The following is a 23,847-nucleotide window of genomic DNA, read 5'->3' on the forward strand; positions in this document are numbered from 1 at the left end:
AGCGGTCACTTGAAACAGTGCACACTGTCGCACTTACTAAGGAGTCTTGCTCTTATCTGTCTCACACTGCGCCCCTTAAGTTAGAGGATCCGGGCAGTTTTTCTGTTCCTTGCAACATAGGTACCTTCTCAATTGAGAAGGCATTATGTGACCTAGGGGCTAGTATAAGTGTCATACCCTTAAGTCTAGCTAGGAAGCTTAAGTTGACCCAGTTTGCTATCACAGACATGACAGTTCAGATGGCTGACCGATCTGCGGTCGAGCCTATAGGAGTCCTAGAGGACATACCCGTCCAAATTGTAATACTCCGTATTTATAAGTCTTGGGGTACTCTATCGAGTAGCCCTTACTCTGTCGAGTAAGGGTAAGTTGCGAAATAAAATAGTTTCTGACCTGTTGGGTACTCGATCGAGTAGCTGGGGTACTCGATCGAGTAAGGGGGTACTCGATCGAGTACCTTGGGTACTCGATCGAGTGTCCGGTTTTACGGGGAGTTTTCTCGGGTTTTGTTAATTATGCGATTAAGGTATTTAAACATAGCCGTCATTGTTTTAAATCACTTTTACAAAACCTAAAACCCTGTTTAAGAGAGAAAGCATCAAGTTCATCTTCCTAATCGCATTCTTAGCAATTCCCGGAGTTCAGACGGTCAGTTCTTGTCGTAATTCGTATCGTTAAGTTCCTTGCGTCAAGGGTAAGATCTACGTACCCTTTTTATTGTTTTTCCCTTGTTTTGGTTAAACCCTAATTTAGAGATTGGGGGTTTTTATGGGTAGTATGTGATGTGTAGCCTTTATGTGTTATATGATAGGAGGAGGGTTCGTAGAAGAGGCTTTTTGACTCAGCTGTTGATACCGTCTGACTGTTGTGCTTTCCAAGTAGGATTTCCTACTCAGTATTAGTCCCATAATGGGATAATGGTGATGTGCTGTAGTTAGTTGTTTGATATGGTGATTGTATTGTGTTTGTGGTTGTGATTGTTGTTGATGGTTCTCGAGATGCGTTCTCGGCTGAGTGGGGTCACTTGCGGGAGTGACTTCACGCCCTAGTTTCGCCCTTCGTGGAACCCGCCACGGAAGGGGATGTGCACATTAATGGACAGGGTTATCGCTCGGTATGATGAGCGGGGCTTAGGTGGGAACGGCTGCGGTCCCCCATGGCGGGGTCCAGTGGGTGGACGGTCGATATTGAGATGATGGGGATTGGTTGATGGTGTGTGTGTGTGTGTGTGTGACAGTTCAGCTGTCTGTTTATCTTATTGTTGTTATCTATATTGATTGTGTGATTAGTACTGACCCCGGTGTTGTTTTGTAAACCTGCGGTGATCCATTCGGGGATGGTGAGCAGATATTGAACAGGTATAGAGATGAGTACTGGGATAGCTGGGATGGCCACGACATGATGATAGAGTCTTCCGCTGTAGTTTAGCATTTATTTACATTTCAGTTGAGAACAGATAGTTTGGGAATATGTATTGTACTTTCAGTTTGGTTTGAGGATTGTAACTCTTCGCTAAAGTATTTATAATTAAACGTTTTTTCTGTTTTGTCTATTTGATTATCATACCTCGGGCGACCGAGATGGTAATGTCTTCATACCTGAGTGGTCCTGGTAAGGCACTTGGAGTATGGGGGTGTTACAAATGGTATCAGAGCGACGATCCTGAAACCTGTAGCCAATGAATCTAATGAACCTAGGGAGTCTAATTAAAATGAACCCGGGGTAGAAGTTGTAGGAGCTAATGCAAAGACTTGGGAGACGTCCTAAAGTCGCGAACTCGCCCTACAATTTTGAACCGGTCACCATGGGATATAAGTCGGGATCGCTATGTGTTTACTAATGCTCTATTGTGTGTGTTGGATGGATGAGTGTTATATAGTTGAATGGATGTGTGGTGGAAAGGATGAAGGTAATATTTTTTTTTTATGATAACATGAATTGTGATGGGAATTACTACGGGTTACTATTGTGTATATGCATATGATTGGATGAATAAGTTCTATGAATACGGGTATGAACGTGATCTATGATTTGGTTGAAAAGATGAGTTAAGGAATTGCATGAGAATATGAAATTCATGTGGAGAACATTTTTATGTGATGGAAGTGGATTTTCTACTTTTGCTATGTTAGTAACATGTGACTAGGGAGATTTTATGCCGTATATTATGTTATTGTTGTACGTAAAGGTATAGAATAAAAGATGTGGGTAAATCATGATTGACAAGTTAATTAATCTATGTGCATGATGTATGTTGTTGCTTGGCTTTTGGGAGATAGTAACATGTGATTAGGAATACTGGTTTTGTGAGTGTTGAGTTGTTTTTGGTTACCATTGTTGTTGTGTAAGTTGTTTGAAAGAGAAAATCGAATAGTTATGTCGTCTGATTACAGCAATGTTGTCTTTAAACTGTTATAACTTGAGATGCATAAATGATTTTAATGTGATTCCAATTGGAGGTGATAGCTTGTTCTTTTACGATTCTAACGATAGGTCACACGCCCAAATCGACCAAGAAATGAGTGAGTTATGACTGTTTTACGAAAACTGGTCAGTGCTGAGAATTGGGGTACTCGATCGAGTATCCTTGGTACTCGATCGAGTAAGGGGGAACTCGATCGAGTACGTTAGTTACTCGATCGAGTAGCCCTGGTGATTTGTTTTACGTGCTTCTGATCTTCACCTACTCGATCGAGTAAGTTACTTACTCGATCGAGTGGCCTGTACTCGATTTAGTGACCCCTATTTTGGGTCATATGCTTATCTTTTGAATTCGTTGCATATTTTGTTTAATTCAAAGTTGTTATATTGCTTCTTTATGCATTGTTTTACATGTATGTTGGTCTTGATACGTAAGTTACCCAATCTTATGGTGAAGTGAGTGACGCCTGTGGTGAGTAGGAATTTGGTGGGAGGACATGGGTTATATGTGTTGTGATAGATAGTGGAAAAAGAAAAGGAAGATTGTTATGGCTTAATTGAGACATAGAGCATGTTTTCTGAGATGAAATGGGATGAGTGATATGAGTGTGTGTTGGGTAACGTAAAAGTAAGTGAATGTGGGCAGGGGATGATGTGAGTTTATGGAACGTGAGAATGAAAAGATTGAAAGAAAGGATGTGGATAGTAACAATCTGAGATGTATAACGAATTATGGAGAGAGATGGTTAGGAATAGTGTTGAGTAAGAATATATGTAATGAAAGGTCATTTTAGAGGAATTGAGAAGAGTGGTATATAGTGAACTTAATAGAGACATGTCGCGAGGTGGATTTGCAGATAGTGACTGAGAGTGGAAATTTGTGTTATCGAGAGACGAAACTAAAGTGTGATTTCATTGGACGATTAACGATATAAAAAGAATTTTGATTTCTAGAAATGTAAAAAGGGAGATGTAATTGTTTGAACATTAAACGTTGATTTTTATGGACAAATTAGTGACAAGTGTGAGTGAGTGGAGTGATGAGAAAGGATCGAAGGTAAGAAAGAATGAGATGATATAGACATGAAATAGTGAGATTTGAGTTTTGGAGCGATGAGAAGGTAATTGGAGCACTAAAGGGGTTAGGTAGAAGTAATAGGAGTTAAGATATTAAATGGAATTGTTGAGTATGAAGAGAAAAGAAGGATAAAAGTAAGCTGAGAAAAATATTCACCGGAGTTATGTGATATAAAAGTAAGGAATCATCGGGATGTATGATACTATAAAGAGTAAGCAAGTTAACAATTGTACAGAAATTTCAGGACAACATGATTAATCATGAGTTTCGAGGAATTAAGGGAGTAAGAAGTTGGTGGAGAATTTGCACGATAATCGATAATTGGTGGAGGGTTAGATGAAAATACGAGTAAGATAGTATTGGGAATGATGTTGATGTAATTTTGATTGGTGAATTTGAGGATAGTTATTTGGAATGTTAACCAAAGATAGGAAAGAAATCGTGATGTTTAGAGATGAGTGAAAGAGGTCTGATGTCCGAACAGTGGTGGTGTTATGGTCTGTGACTAATGGTTAAGAGTGATGGTATATTAGAAAGGTAACAATTCAAAAGAGGTTGATTTGGTAGGGACCTGATTGTTGTGTATAATTGTGAGAGGGTATAAGATGTGGTTAGATGAGGCGGATTCTAATAGTTGAATAGTAATGGTATGGTTATACTTGGCAGGAAGTGATGGTTGTGCGAATAGGGGAAAATGTTGTGAGGGGTATATGAGTTAAGCTCGGGCGGCAGGTAACCTATCTTGGGTGGTAACTTACGTGATCAGGACTGACCTGTTGGATGTGATTACGGGTCTGTGATGTGTATAAATGTTTGTGTGAGGTTTTGACCTCACAAGAAGTGGTATAGTGTGATTATTATAAAGTCATATTTGAATGTTCTGTAATGCATGGTGGGTACGCTAATCTAATTGAATGGTATTAAAAAAGGTAATAATTTGAGTGATCTGGCGTGACTGGTTATGCTTGTATGTATTCATGATACATGTTAATCTGTAATATGGTGAGGGGATGATATTCATGAGGTTATCTGTTTAATTCATATAATATGTTGCGATGTGATTTAGTAAAGTGGATTTGAATAAGTTTTTCTTGTCTGAGAAGTTATTTTGAGTCAGTGTTTGTGGGAATTGTATGTAGCTGTGATGTCTATCGATGTGGTTGTGGTGCCTCCGGTGGTGATCCGGGCACGGTATTTAGTATTGTGATGCGGGTTTTTTTTTCGCACTGTGGTGTGGCTGTTGGTGGCGGTGTCGCGATGACGTCACCGGTTGTGGTGGAGTAGGCGGGATGATTATGATACGAGTTTTCAAAAGTACATACCAGCCATATATAGATTGTTATTTTGTTTGATGTTGCTTCTGTGAGTTTCGGTTTTGTACAGATAGACAGTTGTTTTGTTTATTGATGTTTCTTAGCAGTTAAGTTTTGGTATGAGGGTAGAGTATGATATGAAAGAGAGTTGTCTATGTTTTCGTTGTTGTCATGGTATAGTGACATTCTGTTAATGGGACACAATTGTCGAAGTTGTTCTGATACTTTTGATCTTGTTTAAGATGAGGCTTTAGACATAGTAATGGTAAGTGATTGGTGGAATATGTGTTGTATTGATCGGACGCTGCGGGTGGTTCATAATCAGATTTTGGGACAAAGTGAGTGTAGGGTGTTGGGGATTAGTGTCATGTTAAGTTTTGTATGAGTTTTGCGGTAATAAAGAAAAGAACTTGAGGATCTAGGGTGAGTGTACGTAACGAGTGTAGATCGTGAGTTATGCTTTTGGGAGATAGGTGCTTTATATGGAGAGGTATGTTGTCTTGCAGTAAGAATGGAGAGTTAGTATGGTGCTTTTACTACGAGTTTTATGGTATAGGTTAGGTGGTGTGCCATATGAGTTGAGGTATGAGAAATGTTTAAGTAAGAGAGCCTTGGATATATGCATGGCGATGTTTAGAGTATAGGTGGTTATTTATGACGTGCGGTGGTGATGAGGATAATGAGAAGATATAGCTAGGATTTAGCATTAGTGAGTTACGAGGACGTAACATTTGTCTTAAGAGGAGTAGGAAGCGATCAAAGAGATTTTGATGGTTGTGCATATGGTAATATATTTGGAAGTTTGAGTCTGTTGTAGAATAAAAGATTGATTCGTATTGCGGGTGATTTTATTAAAGGTCATGACCGTGCTTGTAGTAGCGTGATGGTTAGGAGTGTGAGAATATTTCACTAGTATTGACAGTTGGATGATGAGGTTATGTGTATGAGTAAACTTCGAGGACGAAGTTCCTTTTAAGGGTGGTAGAATGTAACATATTCCGTTGGATGTTTATGTAGTTGGTTATGTATGGAGTTAGTGTCGGGAGAGTTTATGATGTAGTTGTTACGACATCGTGAGCGAGGTGTGGAGGTAGGAATAGTTGGTAGAGTTGGTGTTAAGAGTTCATGGTTTCATATTTTGTAAGTTGGGGTTTTGTTTTGAGTCCTTAGTAGCTTGGTTACGTCTTGACCGAGTTAGTATGTTTGTTTTTAGTTATGGGTTGAACTTCGGGGACGAAGTTCTTTTTAAGGAGGGAAGACTGTAATACTCCGTATTTATAAGTCTTGGGGTACTCTATCGAGTAGCCCTTACTCTGTCGAGTAAGGGTAAGTTGCGAAATAAAATAGTTTCTGACATGTTGGGTACTCGATCGAGTAGCTGGGGTACTCGATCGAGTAAGGGGGTACTCGATCGAGTACCTTGGGTACTCGATCGAGTGTCCGGTTTTACGGGGAGTTTTCTCGGGTTTTGTTAATTATGCGATTAAGGTATTTAAACATAGCCGTCATTGTTTTAAATCACTTTTACAAAACCTAAAACCCTGTTTAAGAGAGAAAGCATCAAGTTCATCTTCCTAATCGCATTCTTAGCAATTCCCGGAGTTCAGACGGTCAGTTCTTGTCGTAATTCGTATCGTTAAGTTCCTTGCGTCAAGGGTAAGATCTACGTACCCTTTTTATTATTTTTCCCTTGTTTTGGTTAAACCCTAATTTAGAGATTGGGGGTTTTTATGGGTAGTATGTGATGTGTAGCCTTTATGTGTTATATGATAGGAGGAGGGTTCGTAGAAGAGGCTTTTTAACTCAGCTGTTGATACCGTCTGACTGTTGTGCTTTCCAAGTAGGATTTCCTACTCAGTATTAGTCCTATAATGGGATAATGGTGATGTGCTGTAGTTAGTTGTTTGATATGGTGATTGTATTGTGTTTGTGGTTGTGATTGTTGTTGATGGTTCTCGAGATGCGTTCTCGGCTGAGTGGGGTCACTTGCGGGAGTGACTTCACGCCCTAGTTTCGCCGTTCGTGGAACCCACCACGGAAGGGGATGTGCACATTAATGGACAGGGTTATCGCTCGGTATGATGAGCGGGGCTTAGGTGGGAACGGCTGCGGTCCCCCATGGCGGCGGGTCCGGTGGACGATCAAGTATTGAGATGATGGGGATTGGTTGATGGTGTGTGTGTGTGTGTGTGTGATTGATTTGTCTGTTTATCTTATTGTTGTTATCTATATTGATTGTGTGATTATCGACCCGGTGTTGTTTTGTAAACTGCGGTGATCCATTCGGGGATGGTGAGCAGATATTGAACAGTATAGAGATGAGTCTTGGGATGGCCACGACATGATGATAGAGTCTTCCATTGTAGTTTAGCATTTATTTACATTTCGATTGAGAAAGATAGTTTGGGAATATGTATTGTACTTTCGGTTTGGTTTGAGGATTGTAACTCTTCGCTAAAGTATTTATAATTAAACGTTGTTTCTGTTTTGTCTATTTGATTATCATACCTCGGGCGACCGAGATGGTAATGTCTTCATACCTGAGTGGTCCTGGTAAGGCACTTGGAGTATGGGGGTGTTACACAAATAGGGAAGTTTTTCTTCCCTGTTGACTTTGTTGTCCTCGACATGCCTGAGGATGCCCATATACCGGTCATTCTAGGTAGGCCGTTTTTCGCACACCTCTTTGGTGCGATTATTGACGTAGGCTCGGAACTTTGACCTTCAAAGTTGGGAAACATTCTATCATTTTTGCCCAACTTGCTAAAAAGAAGGACCCCATGTGGCATTTGTTACTTGTAATACGGTTTCGAAAAGAAATCGTACTTTGTGCTTCCCGAATTACTGTCTCTATTACTACTCTGTGTTAACACCTCCGCCCCGGACCGGGAGCAAAAAGGAGGAAGAATCTGTTGTTTTAAACATTGCAGGAGCTGGTTTGGGGAAGGGAGAGCCACTTCTTTGCTCCAACCGTGACAGAGAGCGATTGTTTCAAGAGGCGGCCTTGGATGCCTAAGCTATGGGTCTGATGAGGAAGTGGAAGATGAGCCAGCCAAGGTGAGATGGTCTGATTTGGATTCTGACGATTCCAAGGAAGTCCTTGATTGGGGAGATGACAAAGTTGATCCGTTGAGCTCTCCGATCGTTGAAGCTAAGAAGGGTGCGGTGATAAAATGAGCACCATTGAGGCTACCTCTGGTAGCCAGAAGCCGACGAAGTGGGCCATACCTTGGCCTTTCTTGATCAACTACTAGTTGATCAAAAGCTTTACAAACATTTTATTGCTTTCGAACTATTTTTTTTTTATTGATTTTGTGTGGCGAAACTTCGCTTTTATTTTATTTAGGATTTTTATGCACTTTAGACTTTGCCATGGGTTTTGCGCAATTTTGGGCGCGTATTATTGTGCATTTGCAGGTTTTAGACCTCGGTAGCTCTAGTTATTCAGCCAATACGAAGAATTAAGATGTTGCAGCAATGTTTTCAGTCGATCGACTGGCCTATATGGTCGATCGACTGATTTGCAGGTTTACAGGAGCTACTGTTCACGCCCACCTGGTCGATCGACTGATCTCCTTGGTCGATCGACCACTGCTGCAGCTATATCTGTTCACGACCTCTCCCCTGCTGCGTTTGGTCGATATGCGGACCTAAGGGAGTTTTCTACTCCGCTTTACTTTCCGTCATATTACTTATTTCTTCAAATTTTCTCATGTATGCACGATTTCACCGTCCCAAAATTGTTTTCTCAGTCTTATGCGTGGTATTTTCTGGCTTTCAAGCACTTATTGGTAGCACTGCTAGCTACTGAAACCTTCTAGCTCACGCTGGTTTGGGGAGGTTTCCCTTGCTGCGTTTTAAGTCTTGTGAGTTCCTGATTTCTTTACTTCATGTCATATTTACTTAATTTTCTCGCAAATTCCCATTTCTCTTTTGCTTCATTACATGATTTTGCACAATGGGGACATTGTGCGATTTGGTTTGGGGAAGGGTTTTGCGTCGCATATCATTTGTTTGCATTCACGTTTAATTCTGTCTTGCATTGTTTTATTCCATTTCCTCCATTTATACAAAAATTCAAAAAAAAATTGAAAAAATTCAAAAATTTCCATAAAATGCACGTTTATTTTAGCATATAGGTCGAGTCGGAACGGTAATATTTCCATGATGATTTTGCATTTGCACTTGTTTTGCCCGAGCCTTGCTAGATTAACATGTTATTAGTAGAATCGTATAAATGCATACCTACGAGTTTTCGTTAATTTATTTGCTGAGCTTGAGACCTGACTTAGAAAATTGGCAAGCTACATCATATTTCTGAGATTTAGAGCCTATAACTGGTGACATTCATGACCGGTTCATTTAGGAATGTGAGTAGTACTCCTTATGAGACATGTTTCCTTAATTTGCATAAATATGAATTTGATCTGCTTAATACCTGTATGCATTCGGGTTGTGGTTAGTTGACACATGTGGTAGAGGTTTCCCTTTTTCTCGTTTTACCCATAAACTCCACACTGCCAAAAATATCCTTTTTTGTCCCATTTACTACATCCTACATTTAGCCTGTCCTTTGTCAAGCTAGTAGTTTAGTTTTTAGGATTGTTACTCGTTTTTGGTGGCATATGCTCTGTTGAGATGATGATTGGAAAATGAAAAAGGAAAGAAAGAAACAAAAGGAAAAAAAAGAGAAAAATGATTCGAAAAAAAAAGAAGAAAAGAATTTTGTACTGTTCAAGGCAGTCGATCGACTGCCCAATTGGGTCGATCGACTGAAGATCCGAGAAAGAAATCAATTCGCATAATTTAATCCTTATCTTTTGGCGATTTTTGCTCCCATGTTCCATTTATATTTTATGGGGAGTTTATTGATTTAGTATTTTGGAGATTGTGAGTTTTGTGCTTGCTGTAGCATCGTTTCGTTTGATTATGAGCAAGAAGTTGGATGTTGCCGTTTGGTTCCGTTTTGGTACTAGCTTGATCACCTGTACCTCCACTTTTCCATAATTATCTTTGCCTCTTCTTACCCATACCTCACATATCCCATATATACCTCGGCATGTGTCATTGGTCATCTGTTTGGTTGGAATGCATATGTACGGTCATAGAGATTTCTTTCATATTTTATTGCTGGCATGTCTTCATAGGTCGTAGTTAGGTGAGAGTCACTAAAAAATTAATTCTTTCTATCTTACATATATTCACCTGTGCCTATTGAGCGATTGGAGCGACCCGCGAGAGTCAAATTTGATAAGTCTCCATAGTTAACGGTTCAGCATATTTTTAACGATTGTATAATTTGTTTGCATGATTCACATTACTAATTGATTGTCGGTTATGCATTAAATTGGTTTAGGCTTTACAGTTGACAATTCGCTCTGAGATTGAACTCGTTCCATTAGGTAATTAGATCGAGTCTAGTTCTTGCTTGGGGACAAGCAAGGGTTTGGTTTGGGGAAGTTTGATGCGTATCTTTTATAGGATGTTTTACATCCCATTTTACACGCATTTCAGAGCTCATTCTTGTAGTTTATGCTGCATTTCTCCCTATTTCCGTCTACTTCCGTATTTTGTACATTATTGCAGAAATGTGAAGAATTCAATGGGAAAATCGAGCTAAATCCGTCCCCGAGTATCCTACATTGCATTTGACGTGAAATATTCACCCGAGGAACGAGCTTGGTGCGCAATTCAAGGCCCAAAAGACAAGTCCACGAGTTTTAAGAAGTCAAGTTGCAGCTCAAGTAGTCGATCGACCATCACCCTCAGTCGATCGACCAATGTTCGGGTTCCAGAAGCTACTCAGACACGAGGACGGTCGATCGACCACCTACCTTAGTCGATCGACCACACTGCTGTTCCAGACGTTAATTAAAAGACCGAGGAACTTGAAGCCCATTAAGTTTAGGTTTTGGAATAATTGTTACGTACACTTTCTATATAACGTAACTGAGAATACCTAGTTTAGCATTCAGTTTTCATTCAGTTTAAAAACCTAAGTTTTATTCAGTAATTTTCATTAAGTTTCCGCATACGGTTCTTGATAGATAGTTAGGGTTTGGGATTATTGTGAGCATCGGATTTTTAATTCCTAGTCCTAATCTTTCCTCTGCAACTCGGTATTCTTCTGCCCTGCTTTTAGTTCATCTTTATTTTATCAATAGTTTAGAACTGCTAAGTAGATTCCCGCAACTGTTATCATTGTTTATGTTAATTATTTGTTTTACTGTCTTAAGCATGAATTCCCCTGCTTACTTTATCAGCGGTATTATTGTTTTCACCCTTAGCATGAGTAGCTAAATAGTTTGTGCTAGGATGTAGGCGAATTGTAGCATAGGCGGCATTAGATGATACACGGCCTGAACCCGCGTGTTGGTCGATCGACCACCTCACCCGGTCGATCGACTGACCTCGTGAGGTTACCCTTCGTTTTAATTGAATTTAATCTTGTATTTAACGAATCGAATGCATGCGACCAGTTAGATACTTATTTTATGACCGACCCACTAGATCGAAAGATAGGGAAAGTTGTTAGACCACCAATTGAATCGACTAAACTGTGCTAAGATCGAAAGATAGGTATAGTTTAGATCGTTAGTCACTTTTCAGAACGAAAGTTAGTATTAGTGATATTAGGGACCTATAGCGAGATCGAAAGATGCTATTTGTTAAGAGTGGACCGAGAGGACCTCTTTATTTCCCGCCTCACCTGTGTTGACTCAGACCGACTTAGTTTGCTGCCGCCGAAGCTATAATGAACCGATCATCCTAGTACCCCTTCTTTATCTGTTAAACCGTCTTTTTAGTTTATTATCTTTATTTGTTCTTAGCTATAGACCATCTCAACTCAACCCCCACAATTGTTACCTTAGACTGGATATAAATCAACTAGAATTTACATCTGCCTCCTTGTGGTTCGACCCTGTTACCACTAGCCTAGGTTAGTCTTAATAGGAAATTATAAATCTTATTTTTGGTACTCACAACGACGGGTATCACTAGTGAACAATGCAGGAAGCCAAAACCAAAAACTCAGAAACCTGCTGCTCAACCACGACAGAAATGGGTCGAAAAGAAACATGTTCTGGCTAAGGCTGTGTCTCAACTTGTTGCTCATATTGGGGTTGACCATGTTATCAAGCCTATTCCATTGCCCACACCTAAGCCTGTTTCCCCTGTAGTTAGGTCTGCTGGCCCTCTAGTGCTGCTAAAACCTATGAGAAGGTTCAGCATAAGCTACAGGTGACATGGAATAAAAATGGAACTTATCAACAAGTCAACACCCCTACCCCAGCTAATACTCCTTCCAAACCTCTTGCTATTAGTAGGAGGGACATCATAGTTGCTGATAAATCTTCATCTAACTTTAGGGAGTATACTTTTATTGATGCTTTGAACAATGCTACCCCTAAAGTTGGTATAGGTACGAATGGTAGTGCATTACTCCCCTCTGGGAGTAATGCATAGCTTTGGTTTTTGGAATATTAGGGGGCTAAACAACTTATCTAAGCAAAAACATATCAAGTGGTTCTTACATTCTCATCAGGTAAGTTTGTTTGGTCTCCATGAGACAAAGGTAAAGCCTTTGTCTCTAAATGCTATAAGAAATAATATGTGTGATGGATGGTCTATTTCTACCAATACTTCTTGCCATCCTGGAGGGAGAATCTGGGTGCTCTGGAAACCAAACTTTTATCATGTTAATTTCCTTCACTATAGTGGTCAAGCAATACATATGAAGATTACTGAGATAAACACTGCTTTCCAATTTCATTGCACTATGGTTTATGCTTTCAATGATACCATTGCTAGGAAGGATTTATGGTCTGATGTATCTACTTATTCTGCTAATATTACTGGTCCTTGGTTATTATGTGGAGATTTTAATTGCGTGCTTATGAAAGATCATAGATCCATATTAGACTCTCTAATAAAATTAAATTTATCTCATAAATTGTCATTTAGGTGATCTATGTAACATGCATGCTAATATGAAAGCATAAAAAGAAAGTATAAGGAAAAAATAATTTCCTTACATTGATTTAGTGGTAAAAGGGGCACAAACTAGTTCACCTTACTAGCTTGTTCTTGAGCTTATACCAAATGGAAGATCCTCCTTGCAAATCTTCAAAAAGAAGATCTCCTTCTTGTTGCACCCAAGAACTAACCCAAAAATAATAACAAGTATTGAACTAGAACTTGTTAATATTGTATCCTTGATATTATTAGTAATATTACTAACTAGTCTTAGTAATAATATATTTTTACTAACAAGCTTAGTAAAGATGAGTAATATTTTTAGAGAGATGTTGAAGAATTGTTCACATGCAAAAAAAAAAATCTTGAGTGAAGAAGTGAGGTAGTGTAAATAATGAACAATAGATGGAGTAAAAGGAAGGGAGAAGTGGCGGGTGAGATGGAGTGTGGTAGTGAACAAATTTTGTCTTATATTTTTCATCTTACATCACATGCAAAATCTTATATAAGATAAATTATGGTAGTATACAAAATAAGGTGAAATGATTATGTGAGTAATCATCCACTACTCTTATTTTACACGGTCCACTTGCCCATTTACGGGTCCATGTTGGTTCTTATATTTGTCGCACAAATCCGTGTAATTTGTATTTTAAACATCGTTTCATGTTTAAGTATTTCCATAATTAATTCGTCCAATTCACTCCATAAATATACGTGTACCACTACACATATTATTTACGTACTAATATTAATCACATTAATCAATTAGTACAATTTTAGTAAATTAACAGTTAATTAACTAAAACCCGACTCCCAAAATTTATTATTCAATTATCACATAATTAAATAATAACTGCCGTTCCTCGAGTTCGCAACTCGAATTCTCTCGAAAAATAATCGACTAACTTTTTTAGTCTTTAAATCAAGGGACTAAATAAATTGTATCTCATACAATTAATTAGTTATCAATTGGGGTTCGTTCCTATAGGTGTGACCGAAAGGGGTCAGTTGATCACCGCCGTCTCACGACAATATCGTCAAACTCTAGTCAGCCAACCGTTATCGATTTACGTTAATCAACTGACGAGGATCAAATAAATAAATATCTGATGATATTCCATTAATGAGATTTAATATGTTAACGCACTATTGTGGAGGACACTAACTCCACAATCTCCCACTTGTCCGACACAAGGTGTGCGCTACCAATTCTCTTGTCCGTTTTAATCTCCCACTCAATGCAAGGTGTCTTTCAGGTCGCACTTGCACAAGAACACATCGCGACTGGTTTTCTCGATCGGGAGTGTGACTACCTGACCGTAAAAATCTCTCACAGATTACTTCAGAGCGTGGCCACGCATTTGTAGTCATTAACTCCTCGAGTGGCCTTGAGATATAGTTACTCAATGTGGGTGGGCAATTCCTGTATGCCCTATCTATCCTATTGCACAATACAACTCACCATGACCTACTAAATGCCCTTTTGGCCTCCTTTCACGGCACGACCTAGGACAAAAACCAAAGTCACTCGAAACCGCACCGCTCGGATAATAGTCTCCGATCAAAAGAATCGACTCATTAGAACATCTTAGAGATCCCCGCCACGACCAGGCGTCTGTAATAGAACTTAGGGACTCTATAAATGGTCACTGTCCGGCAAAGTGTCACACACTCTGCCTATGTAATCGACCAGTCATCACATATGACCTTATGGTGTTGAACAACCATCAATCGACTTACAATCTAGTCACTCTGAGACGTCACCTCATTAAGTGACTAGGGACAAAATACAATGTTCATCTTATTCACTTGAATAGTGTTCAACATTGTCTCCACAACTTATTCAGATAAACAAGGTATTAAAATTTAGTCACACTAAATAAAAGATTCATAAAAGAATGAATGCGAAAACAATGAATGTGATTATCATATATATAATAAAACATACACTATCCAGTTATTATATATCCATAATCTAAAGAAAATCTGGTACTCGTCTCAATCCCATAGCGACGACATGACCATCATGCTTAGCCTTTGATAAAGGCTTGGTTAAAGGATCTGCAATATTATCATCTGTCCAAACCTTACAAATGTCAATTTCCTTCCTTTCCACATAATCTCTAATAACATGGTATTTCCTTTCAATGTGTCTAGATTTGTTACTAGACTTAGGCTCTTTGGCTTGAAAAATAGCTCCACTGTTATCACAATATAGAGTGATAGGATCTTTGGCGGAATGGACTACTCCTAGTCCCTCCATGAATTGCCTAATCCAAACAGCTTCCTTCGTGACCTCGACGCCGCAAGGTACTCAGCCTCCGTTGTAGAATCTGCAGTAACGCTTTGCTTGAAGCTCTTCCAGCAAACAGCTCCTCCATTTAGCATAACCACATAGCCGGATTGGGATTTCATGTCATCCCGATCGGTTTGGAAACTTGCGTCCTTGTAACCTCTTACACGCAACTCAGTTTCTCCTCCAAACACTAAGAACGAATCCTTAGTCCTTCTCAAGTACTTAAGGATGTTCTTTACGGCTATCCAGTGACTCTCACCAGGCTTGGCTTGATAACGACTTGTCATGCTCAAGGCATACGCAACGTCGGGATGAGTGCAAATCATAGCATACATGATAGACCCAACAGCGGAAGCATAAGGGACGGTCTTGATGTGTTCAATTTCCTTAGGGGTGGAGGGAGACTGTGACTTGCTCAAAGTAATCACTTGGCCTATAGGTAGAAATCCTCTCTTGGAGTCTTTCATATTGAACCGGTCAAGAACTTTGTCAATATAAGCTTCTTGACTCAATGCTAGTATCATCTTGGACCTATCCCTATAGATCCGGATACCTAAGATTCGTTGTGCCTCTCCTAAGTCCTTCATTTGGAAATGTTTCCCTAGCCACTCCTTAACGGAAGTGAGCGATGGAATATCATTCTCAATGAGGAATATGTCATCCACATATAGGACAAGGAATGCAACCTTACTCCCACTAAACTTCATGTATAAACACGGTTCTTCCACACTTCAAGTGAAATCGTATTGTTTAATAACATGATCAAAGTGATGATTCCAACTCCTAGATGCTTGCTTAAGACCATAAATGGACTTCTTGAGCTTACACACCTTCTTAGGGTTAGATGTATCCACAAAACCTTCAGGTTGTATCATGTACACCTCTTCTTCTAGAATCCCATTCAAGAAGGCGGTTTTGACATCCATTTGCCAAATCTCATAATCATGAAATGCGGCAACCGCTAAGATTATCCTAATGGACCTAAGCATAGCGACTGGAGCGAAGGTTACGTCATAGTGTAAACCATGAACTTGGGTGAAACCTTTTGCCACCAATCTAGCTTTGTAAACATCCACATGTTTATCCACCCCGAGCTTAATTTTATATATCCATTTACACTGAAGGGGTCGCACTCCCTCAGGTAAATCCACCAAGTCCCATACTTGGTTCGCGTACATGGAATCCATTTCGGACCGCATGGCTTCTAGCCAAAGCGAGGAGTCGGGACTAGACATGGCCGATTTGTAGGTAGTGGTTTCATCACTTTCAAAAAGTAACAAAACACCATCCTCTTCGATGTTACCAAGGTAACGGTCAGGTGGATTAGAAATCCTACTTGACTTTCTAGGAACAATTACCGTTTCAGAGGAAGAGGGAATGCTATCCTCCACGTTCTCCTCTACTTCATTCTCGGTTTGTGGCTCTCGAACTTCTTCAAGTTCAAATTTTCTCCCACTCTGTCTCCTAGAAAGAAACTCCTTTTCTAGGAAGACAGCATCACGAGCCACAAACACTTTGTTCTCGTGTTTATTGTAGAAGTAATAGCCACGTGTTTCCCTTGGATATCCTACAAAAAGACATTTGTCGACACGGGTGCAAGCTTATTGTCAGACTTGATCTTAACGTACGCTTCACAACCCCAAATACGCATGAATGACAAATGAGGGACTTTCCCTGTCCATATCTCATATGGAGTCTTATCGGCCGCTTTAGTCGGGCTTCGATTTAGTGAAAATACTACAGACAAGAGGGCAAAAACCCAAAATGAATTAGGAAGCTGAGTTAGACTCATCATTGACCAAACCATATCAAGTAAAGTTCGGTTTCTCCTTTCGGCCACACCATTTAATTGTGCCAGGAGGAGTCCATTGTGATACTATACTACAATCTTTTAGGTGTGAATCAAATTCAATATTTAGATACTCACCACCAAGGTTGGACCGTAGGGTCTTAATCTTTTTATCCAATTGGTTCTCTACTTTATTTTGGAACTCTTTGAACTTGTCAAAAGGCTTCACTCTTGTTCTTCATTAAGTAGACATACCCATATCTACTTAAGTCATCAGTAAAAGTAATGAAGTAGTGAAAACCTCCTCTAGCGGTGATGGTTAATGGTCCACACACATCCGTATGTATGAGAGCCAAAACCTCACTAGCTCGTGTCCCTTTTCCCGCAAAAGGTGCACGAGTCATCTTGCCTAAAAGGCAAGACTCGCATGTACCAGAAGATTCAAAACCAAATGGTTTGAGCACTTTTGATGAAGCAAGTCTCTTAATGCGTCTTTCGTTGATGTGGCCTAAACGACAATGCCAAAGGTAGGATTCGTTTGGATCACCCGTTTTGAGCTTTTTAGTTTCCACATGATAAACGTCATTAACATCATTCAAAACATAAATGCCTCCAATTGAAATGGCCTTGCCATAAACCACATCATTAAAAGAAAAAGTACAACACTTGTCCTTAATCATAAAACAAAAGCCTTCCGCGTCTAACGCGGAAATGGAGATGATGTTCTTAGTTAAAGTTGGTACAAAATAACACTTATTTAAATACAACTCTAAACCATTAGCTAAAGTGAGCACATAGGTCCCCACGGAAACGGCGGCTACTCTAGCTCCATTGCCCATGCGGAGATCCACATCACCTTTTGCTAGTGCTTGCACGTCCCTTAAACCCTACAAATGGTTACAAAGGTGAGAGCCACATCCGGTATCAAGTACCCAAGTGGAAGTACAAGCATAATTAACGTCTATCACATAGAGAGAGGAAATCATACCAATAAGCGTCACACGCCCTTCCTTGAGATCCTCCAAGTATTTGGGACAACTCCTCCTATAATGCCCCTTCCCATTACAATGGAAACATTCGGCCTCGGAGAGCTTGACAATTTTTGCCTTGGGATTGCCATTCTCAACGGCCTTCCCCTTTCCCTTGTCATTTTTCTTTGACAATTTCTTGAATTGGGACTTTTCCTTCCCTTTTCCTTTCTTGACTCCAAGGGACATGTTCTTTAACTTCATGGTTAAAACATCTCCTTTTTCACTCCCACTAGCCTCCATATCCCTCTCTGCTTGGGTGAGGAGTGCATGAATTTCATGGTAACTCTTATCCATGTCATTCATGTTGTAGTTTACTCTAAAGTGGGCAAACTTGGTGGGGAGTGAGTGGAGGATACGATCCACCACAAGAGTCTTAGGAATATTACACCCTAGACGCTCTAGGATGTCAATATATTCGACCATTTTGAGTACATGGGGACCAACCTTTTGGCCCCTCTCAAGCTTAGCTTCAAAGAAGCGTGCCGCCGCATCGTATTGACGGACTTTTGGTGTTTGTGAAAACATAGTGATCATACGAGTGAAAATCTCGTACGCATTTAAAGAAATGCATGATAGCTTGAGCTTTGGGGATATTGACCATATCAACACATTCTTGATATCATTCAACATCCTCACATAGTCATCATAGGCGGTCCGCACCGCCGATGAAGCTCTTGCACCGGGCTCGATTGGAGGAGCATCGGTCAAGTAAGTGAGCACATTGTCGGACAACGCGGCACTTTTGATGTTGGATTCCCATTCAAGAAAGTTACTACCGTCATCTTTTAAAATACATTTGTCCATTACGGACCTTAGCCATGAATCTTTGCCTAGTGAAGTAGTCGATGGAGTTGATGAAGTTGCCATTGCGAATTAAAATGCTACAACAAAAAGGAAAAATTAACATTCATTGTTTTAAAAATTACTTGTAAAAACATGTTTAGCAAGTTTTAGCATTTATATAATAACCTCCCACTAAATTATATAAATGATTCCAAGACACAAATATTTAACAAAAATGAGCATCGCTTGGGCGAAACATCCCATAATTGCGTAAATTCGGTAAGTCACGTTGACTAATTCTACCTCTAGAACTCTTGGTCGACGAATTTCCTCAAATTCATCTACTAGCCCCGGAACACAAGACCGTCTTATATCCCGTTGAGTCCAACCAATTTTAGCGTGTGATAACCGTTTACCACCCTACTTACACAAGGTAAAAAGAGAACACCCCGCTTGGGCGAGCGTGGCTCTAATGAACAAGAGATTCATAGGTGTTACTAATTGGTAAGGCTAATCTCAATTTTAGTTATGTGAGAGATCTTGTCAATTTAGTCATAAATTCCTTATAAGTGAATTAATTCAGTGAATGTAAATGACATGTAAGCATATGAATAAATCCTAGTATGGCCACCTAGTTAATAAAAACTAGTCTATTACATTTCGGAAACCAACTCCTTGGTCCTTTGCCTCTTCATTCCATAAGTGGCTCTGCCTTGTGGGATTTGGAACACCTTCCAAAAATAGACTCCGTCTCGTTGTAATCCGTCTTTTGGAAACGCCGGTAAAAATAACTATTACAAATGAATTACATAGCTATTTTTATTATACATTAATTAATAAAATAAATAAAACTATTAATTAATTACAAACCGACGATACGAGATCGTATTTAATTACAAACAAATCGATATTCCCATTCATTTCGGGTAATAACGATTAAAATTAACTAGGCCATACTAGGTACAACAAGATAAATACTTTAAATCAATGACAATCATTCATTCAACTTAAATAAATATGCTTAAAATGCTATAAAATGATGCCAAAATCGCCCTATCTATCATTCGTTGGTATCCATCTCGGTTTTTGTGGATTTAATCGATTTTTAACATGTAAAAATCAATAATCAACTCTTAAATCTCATTTAAGTCCAAACTAATTGTCCAAACTGTTTTGAACCTCAAAATTAGTCCTCACTAATTTTATGATAAATAATTAGTTTGATTTGGTGATATTTTGCTAATTTAATCGGTAAAATCATAATATTTAAGTAAAAATCCAAAATAATTGAAACATTACCCAAAAGATTGAACAAAATTTTTTAGTATTCTGGAACACTCCCAAGAACACCAAAATGTCAGAAAAATTGCCCAAAAAATCCGGATATATTTTATAAAGAAAAAGATCGATATTTATCGGTTTTTAACCACTAAAACCAATAAACATCAAAACAAAGTGAAAACACACATGCAAAATCACTTTTAATATTTAAATAATATTCTTAAATGTACATAAATTTATCATGGGCAGAATCAAAAGTTTCGAAATTATGATTAATTAATTTCACTTTTATCAACTTTTATCTCATAAAATCAATAAACATGCAAAAAATTCGAACCAACCTTCAACTTTTTGCATACAATCATTAGAAAATATGCATGAACTACCATAAAAAATCCATGCGCCGAATCAACTTTTAACTATTTTTAGTCAATTTTTAACTAAAATACGGCATTTTGACTCGGTTTTCTACCAAAAATCATTAAAAATAGCAAAATAACTTCAAAAATCACCAAAAAATACCACAAACCTTTTGAGATCAGTAGGTATGCATATCCCAAAAATTTCGTGCTAAAACCTCTTCTAACACAATTTTTGAGTTTTTTAAAATTATCTCATAATTCATTAAAATGCTTAAAATCAACATGCAAATTACAAGCCTAAGCTCTGATACCACTTGAAATATCATAGATACATATTATACTCTCTAATAAAATTAAATTTATCTCATAAATTGTCATTTAGGTGATCTATGTAACATGCATGCTAATATGAAAGCATAAAAAGAAAGTATAAGGAAAAACAACTTTCTTACATTGATTTAGTGGTAAAAGGGGCACAAACTAGTTCACCTTACTAGCTTGTTCTTGAGCTTATACCAAATGGAAGATCCTCCTTGCAAATCTTCAAAAAGAAGATCTCCTTCTTGTTGCACCCAAGAACTAACCCAAAAATAATAACAAGTATTGAACTAGAACTTGTTAATATTGTACCCTTGATATTATTAGTAATATTACTAACTAGTCTTAGTAATAATATATTTTTACTAACAAACTTAGTAAAGATGAGTAATATTTTTAGAGAGATATTGAAGAATTGTTCACATGCAAAAAAAATCTTGAGTGAAGAAGTGAGATATTGAAGAATTATTTTACAAGGTCCACTTGCCCATTTACGGGTCCATGTTGGTTCTTATATTTGTCGCACAAATCCGTGTAATTTTTATTTTAAACATCGTTTCATGTTTAAATACTTCCATAATTAATTCGTCCAATTCACTCCGTAAATATACGTGTACCACTACACATATTATTTACGTACTAATATTAATCACATTAATCAATTAATACAATTTTAGTAAATTAACAGTTAATTAACTAAAACCCGTCTCCCAAAATTTATTATTCAATTATCACATAATTAAATAATAACTGACGTTCCTCGAGTTCGCAACTCGAATTCTCTCTAAAAATAATCGACTAACTTTTTTAGTCTTTAAATCAAGGGACTAAATAAATTGTATCTCATACAATTAATTAGTTATCAATTGGGGTTCGTTCCTATAGGTGTGACCGAAAGGGGTCAGTTGATCACCGCCGTCTCACGACAATAACGTCAAACTCTAGTCAGCCAACCGTTATCGATTTACGTTAATCAACTGACGAGGATCAAATAAATAAATATCTGATGATATTCCATTAATGAGATTTAATATGTTAACGCACTATTGTGGAGGACACTAACTCCAACAGCTTACCCCTACTAAAAGACTTGGGGGTTAAACTACTATTGAGGAAATGGAAGACTTTCAAGCTTGTGTTGATCACTGTGCCCTACTAGATAGTCCTGCTACTGGTTCCTTTTACACCTGGAATAATAAGCAGGAACCATCTACTAGGGTTTATTCACGTCTGGATAGAGTGTTGGTAAATCAGGAATGGCTACAGGTCAGACCTGATGCATATGCTAATTTTTTTAATGATGGATATTTTGATCATTCTCCTTGTATTATACAAGATTCTACTACTTCTTTTGCTGGGAGAAAGAGCTTCAAATTTTTTAACATGTGGAGTAAAGTTCCTGAATTCTTACCCTGTGTTCAACACATTTGGAATACTAAGTGGCAGGGTACCAAAATGTTTCAAGTAGTCATGAAATTGAAGAGTTTGAAACAACCCTTGAAAAATTTGAACAAGCATTTGTTTCCTGACATTGAAAATAGCACAACTCATGCTTGGAAGGTCCTGGATGCCATTCAAACTGCCCTACATATGAACCCTATTGATTCTGTTCTTATTGATCAGGAAAGAGAAGCTCTCAAAACTTATAGAGATCTTCAAACAGCCTGTGATAGCTTCCTCCTTCAGAAATCTAAGGCAACCTGGGTTAATCTAGGGGAAAATAATACCAAATATTTTCATAGTGTCCTGAAGAATAGACATGTCCAATCAAAAATTTTCAGGATTACTGATGCTGAGGGGCATACTCATACTGATGGGGATAAAATTCAGCAAGCTTTTCTCAGTTATTATCACCATTTGCTTGGAACTACTGCTACTACTTCCCCTGTTAGTGTCCCTGTGGTCCAGCTGGGGAAGGTGTGTACCCCTGAGCATTGGGATATTTTATTGCATCCTGTTAGTAAAAGTGAGGTCAAGAATGCTATTTTTTCCATTCCTAACCACAAGGCTCCTGGCCCTGATGGTTTTTCAAGTGCTTTCTTCAAAGATTCTTGGTCTGTCATTGGGGATGAGGTGTGTGCTGTTGTTGGAGTATCCCCGACAATAATGCGATCACAATTGTCGATCATGATGATCACATGTTTAAATCTCATTTTTAAGAATACGTAAGGGATGATTCATTATATAGTCAACTGATCAACATTAATCGGTAACGATTGGCTTGCTAGAGTTGGACGTTACTGTCGTGGGACGGTGGTGGTCAGTTGATCCCTTAAGGTCACACCTAAAGGATGATGCCCTAATCTGTAAAGTTGATTAATTGTATGACGATACAAGTTGATCAATTCCTTAAAATTGAACAATTCATGTGAGAGAGAATAGTGATATCTTATTGTAATGAGATTAAATAAGATTTATTTTAGTAATAAAAAATACTTCATTACTAAAATTATTTATTGTTTGAGAAACAATAAAGATAAGAATGAATGGTTAATTATAATTACAAGATGTTGTGAATTATAATTAAATGACCCATTTTATTTATGTGATCATGTATCACTAGTCAATTTATTGTAGGTAATTTAATTAATTTATAAAATGATATTTATGTGATAAATATGCATTAAATTAATTAATAACATGTAACATACTACATGTGACATATTGTGTGACAAATGAAAAATTGACAAAATAAAATGGTAGTCCATTTTATGGTACATGGACCGAAATAATGAGAGTGATGGGTGTTAGTGGGTGAATTATTTTATGGGATAAAATAAGCTAATAATGCCTAATCTAAACCTACCCTTACATGCCTAAGGTTTTGATAAGAACAAAAGGAAAAGTGATGTGACACCCTCATTTTTAGCAATAAATAAACACGTAAATTCTACAGAAAAACTGACAGGATATGTTTGTAATTGGTTCAACTAGATAAAACCTGTAATTTTTAAAAACTTTTGTAAACCATTCACAAACATTCCCAAATGAAGAGTGCCAAAACCTGCAAATACTAACAAACTAATGTACATAACAATACTAAGTCGTGAGAATAAAGTGATACAAACCAAAGTAAAAGAGGGAGACATATGTCCCTCCAAAATATAAACACAACCATATGTTTAAAGGTTTACAACAAAATATAACCAAACTAAGTCCAAGGTTCTTTTGCTCACTAGCTCGTCCGTGTACCCC

The 23,847-nt window shown here is 38.2% G+C and overlaps 1 protein-coding gene across 1 annotated transcript in view; it reads left to right on the forward strand.

Annotated features, from left to right (window-relative positions):
• Positions 1–21,768: 21,768 nt before the first annotated feature.
• Positions 21,769–23,847, forward strand: part of LOC141649204 (uncharacterized) — a 28,727-nt gene continuing 26,648 nt past the window's right edge. Inside the window, exon 1 of the mRNA XM_074457899.1 lies at positions 21,769–22,725. Within this exon, the coding sequence (XP_074314000.1) occupies positions 21,769–22,725 (957 nt within the window). The remainder of the gene's footprint in view (positions 22,726–23,847) is intronic.

Source organism: Silene latifolia, chromosome 3 (assembly GCF_048544455.1).
Source record: "Silene latifolia isolate original U9 population chromosome 3, ASM4854445v1, whole genome shotgun sequence".
Taxonomy (NCBI): Eukaryota; Viridiplantae; Streptophyta; class Magnoliopsida; order Caryophyllales; family Caryophyllaceae; genus Silene; species Silene latifolia.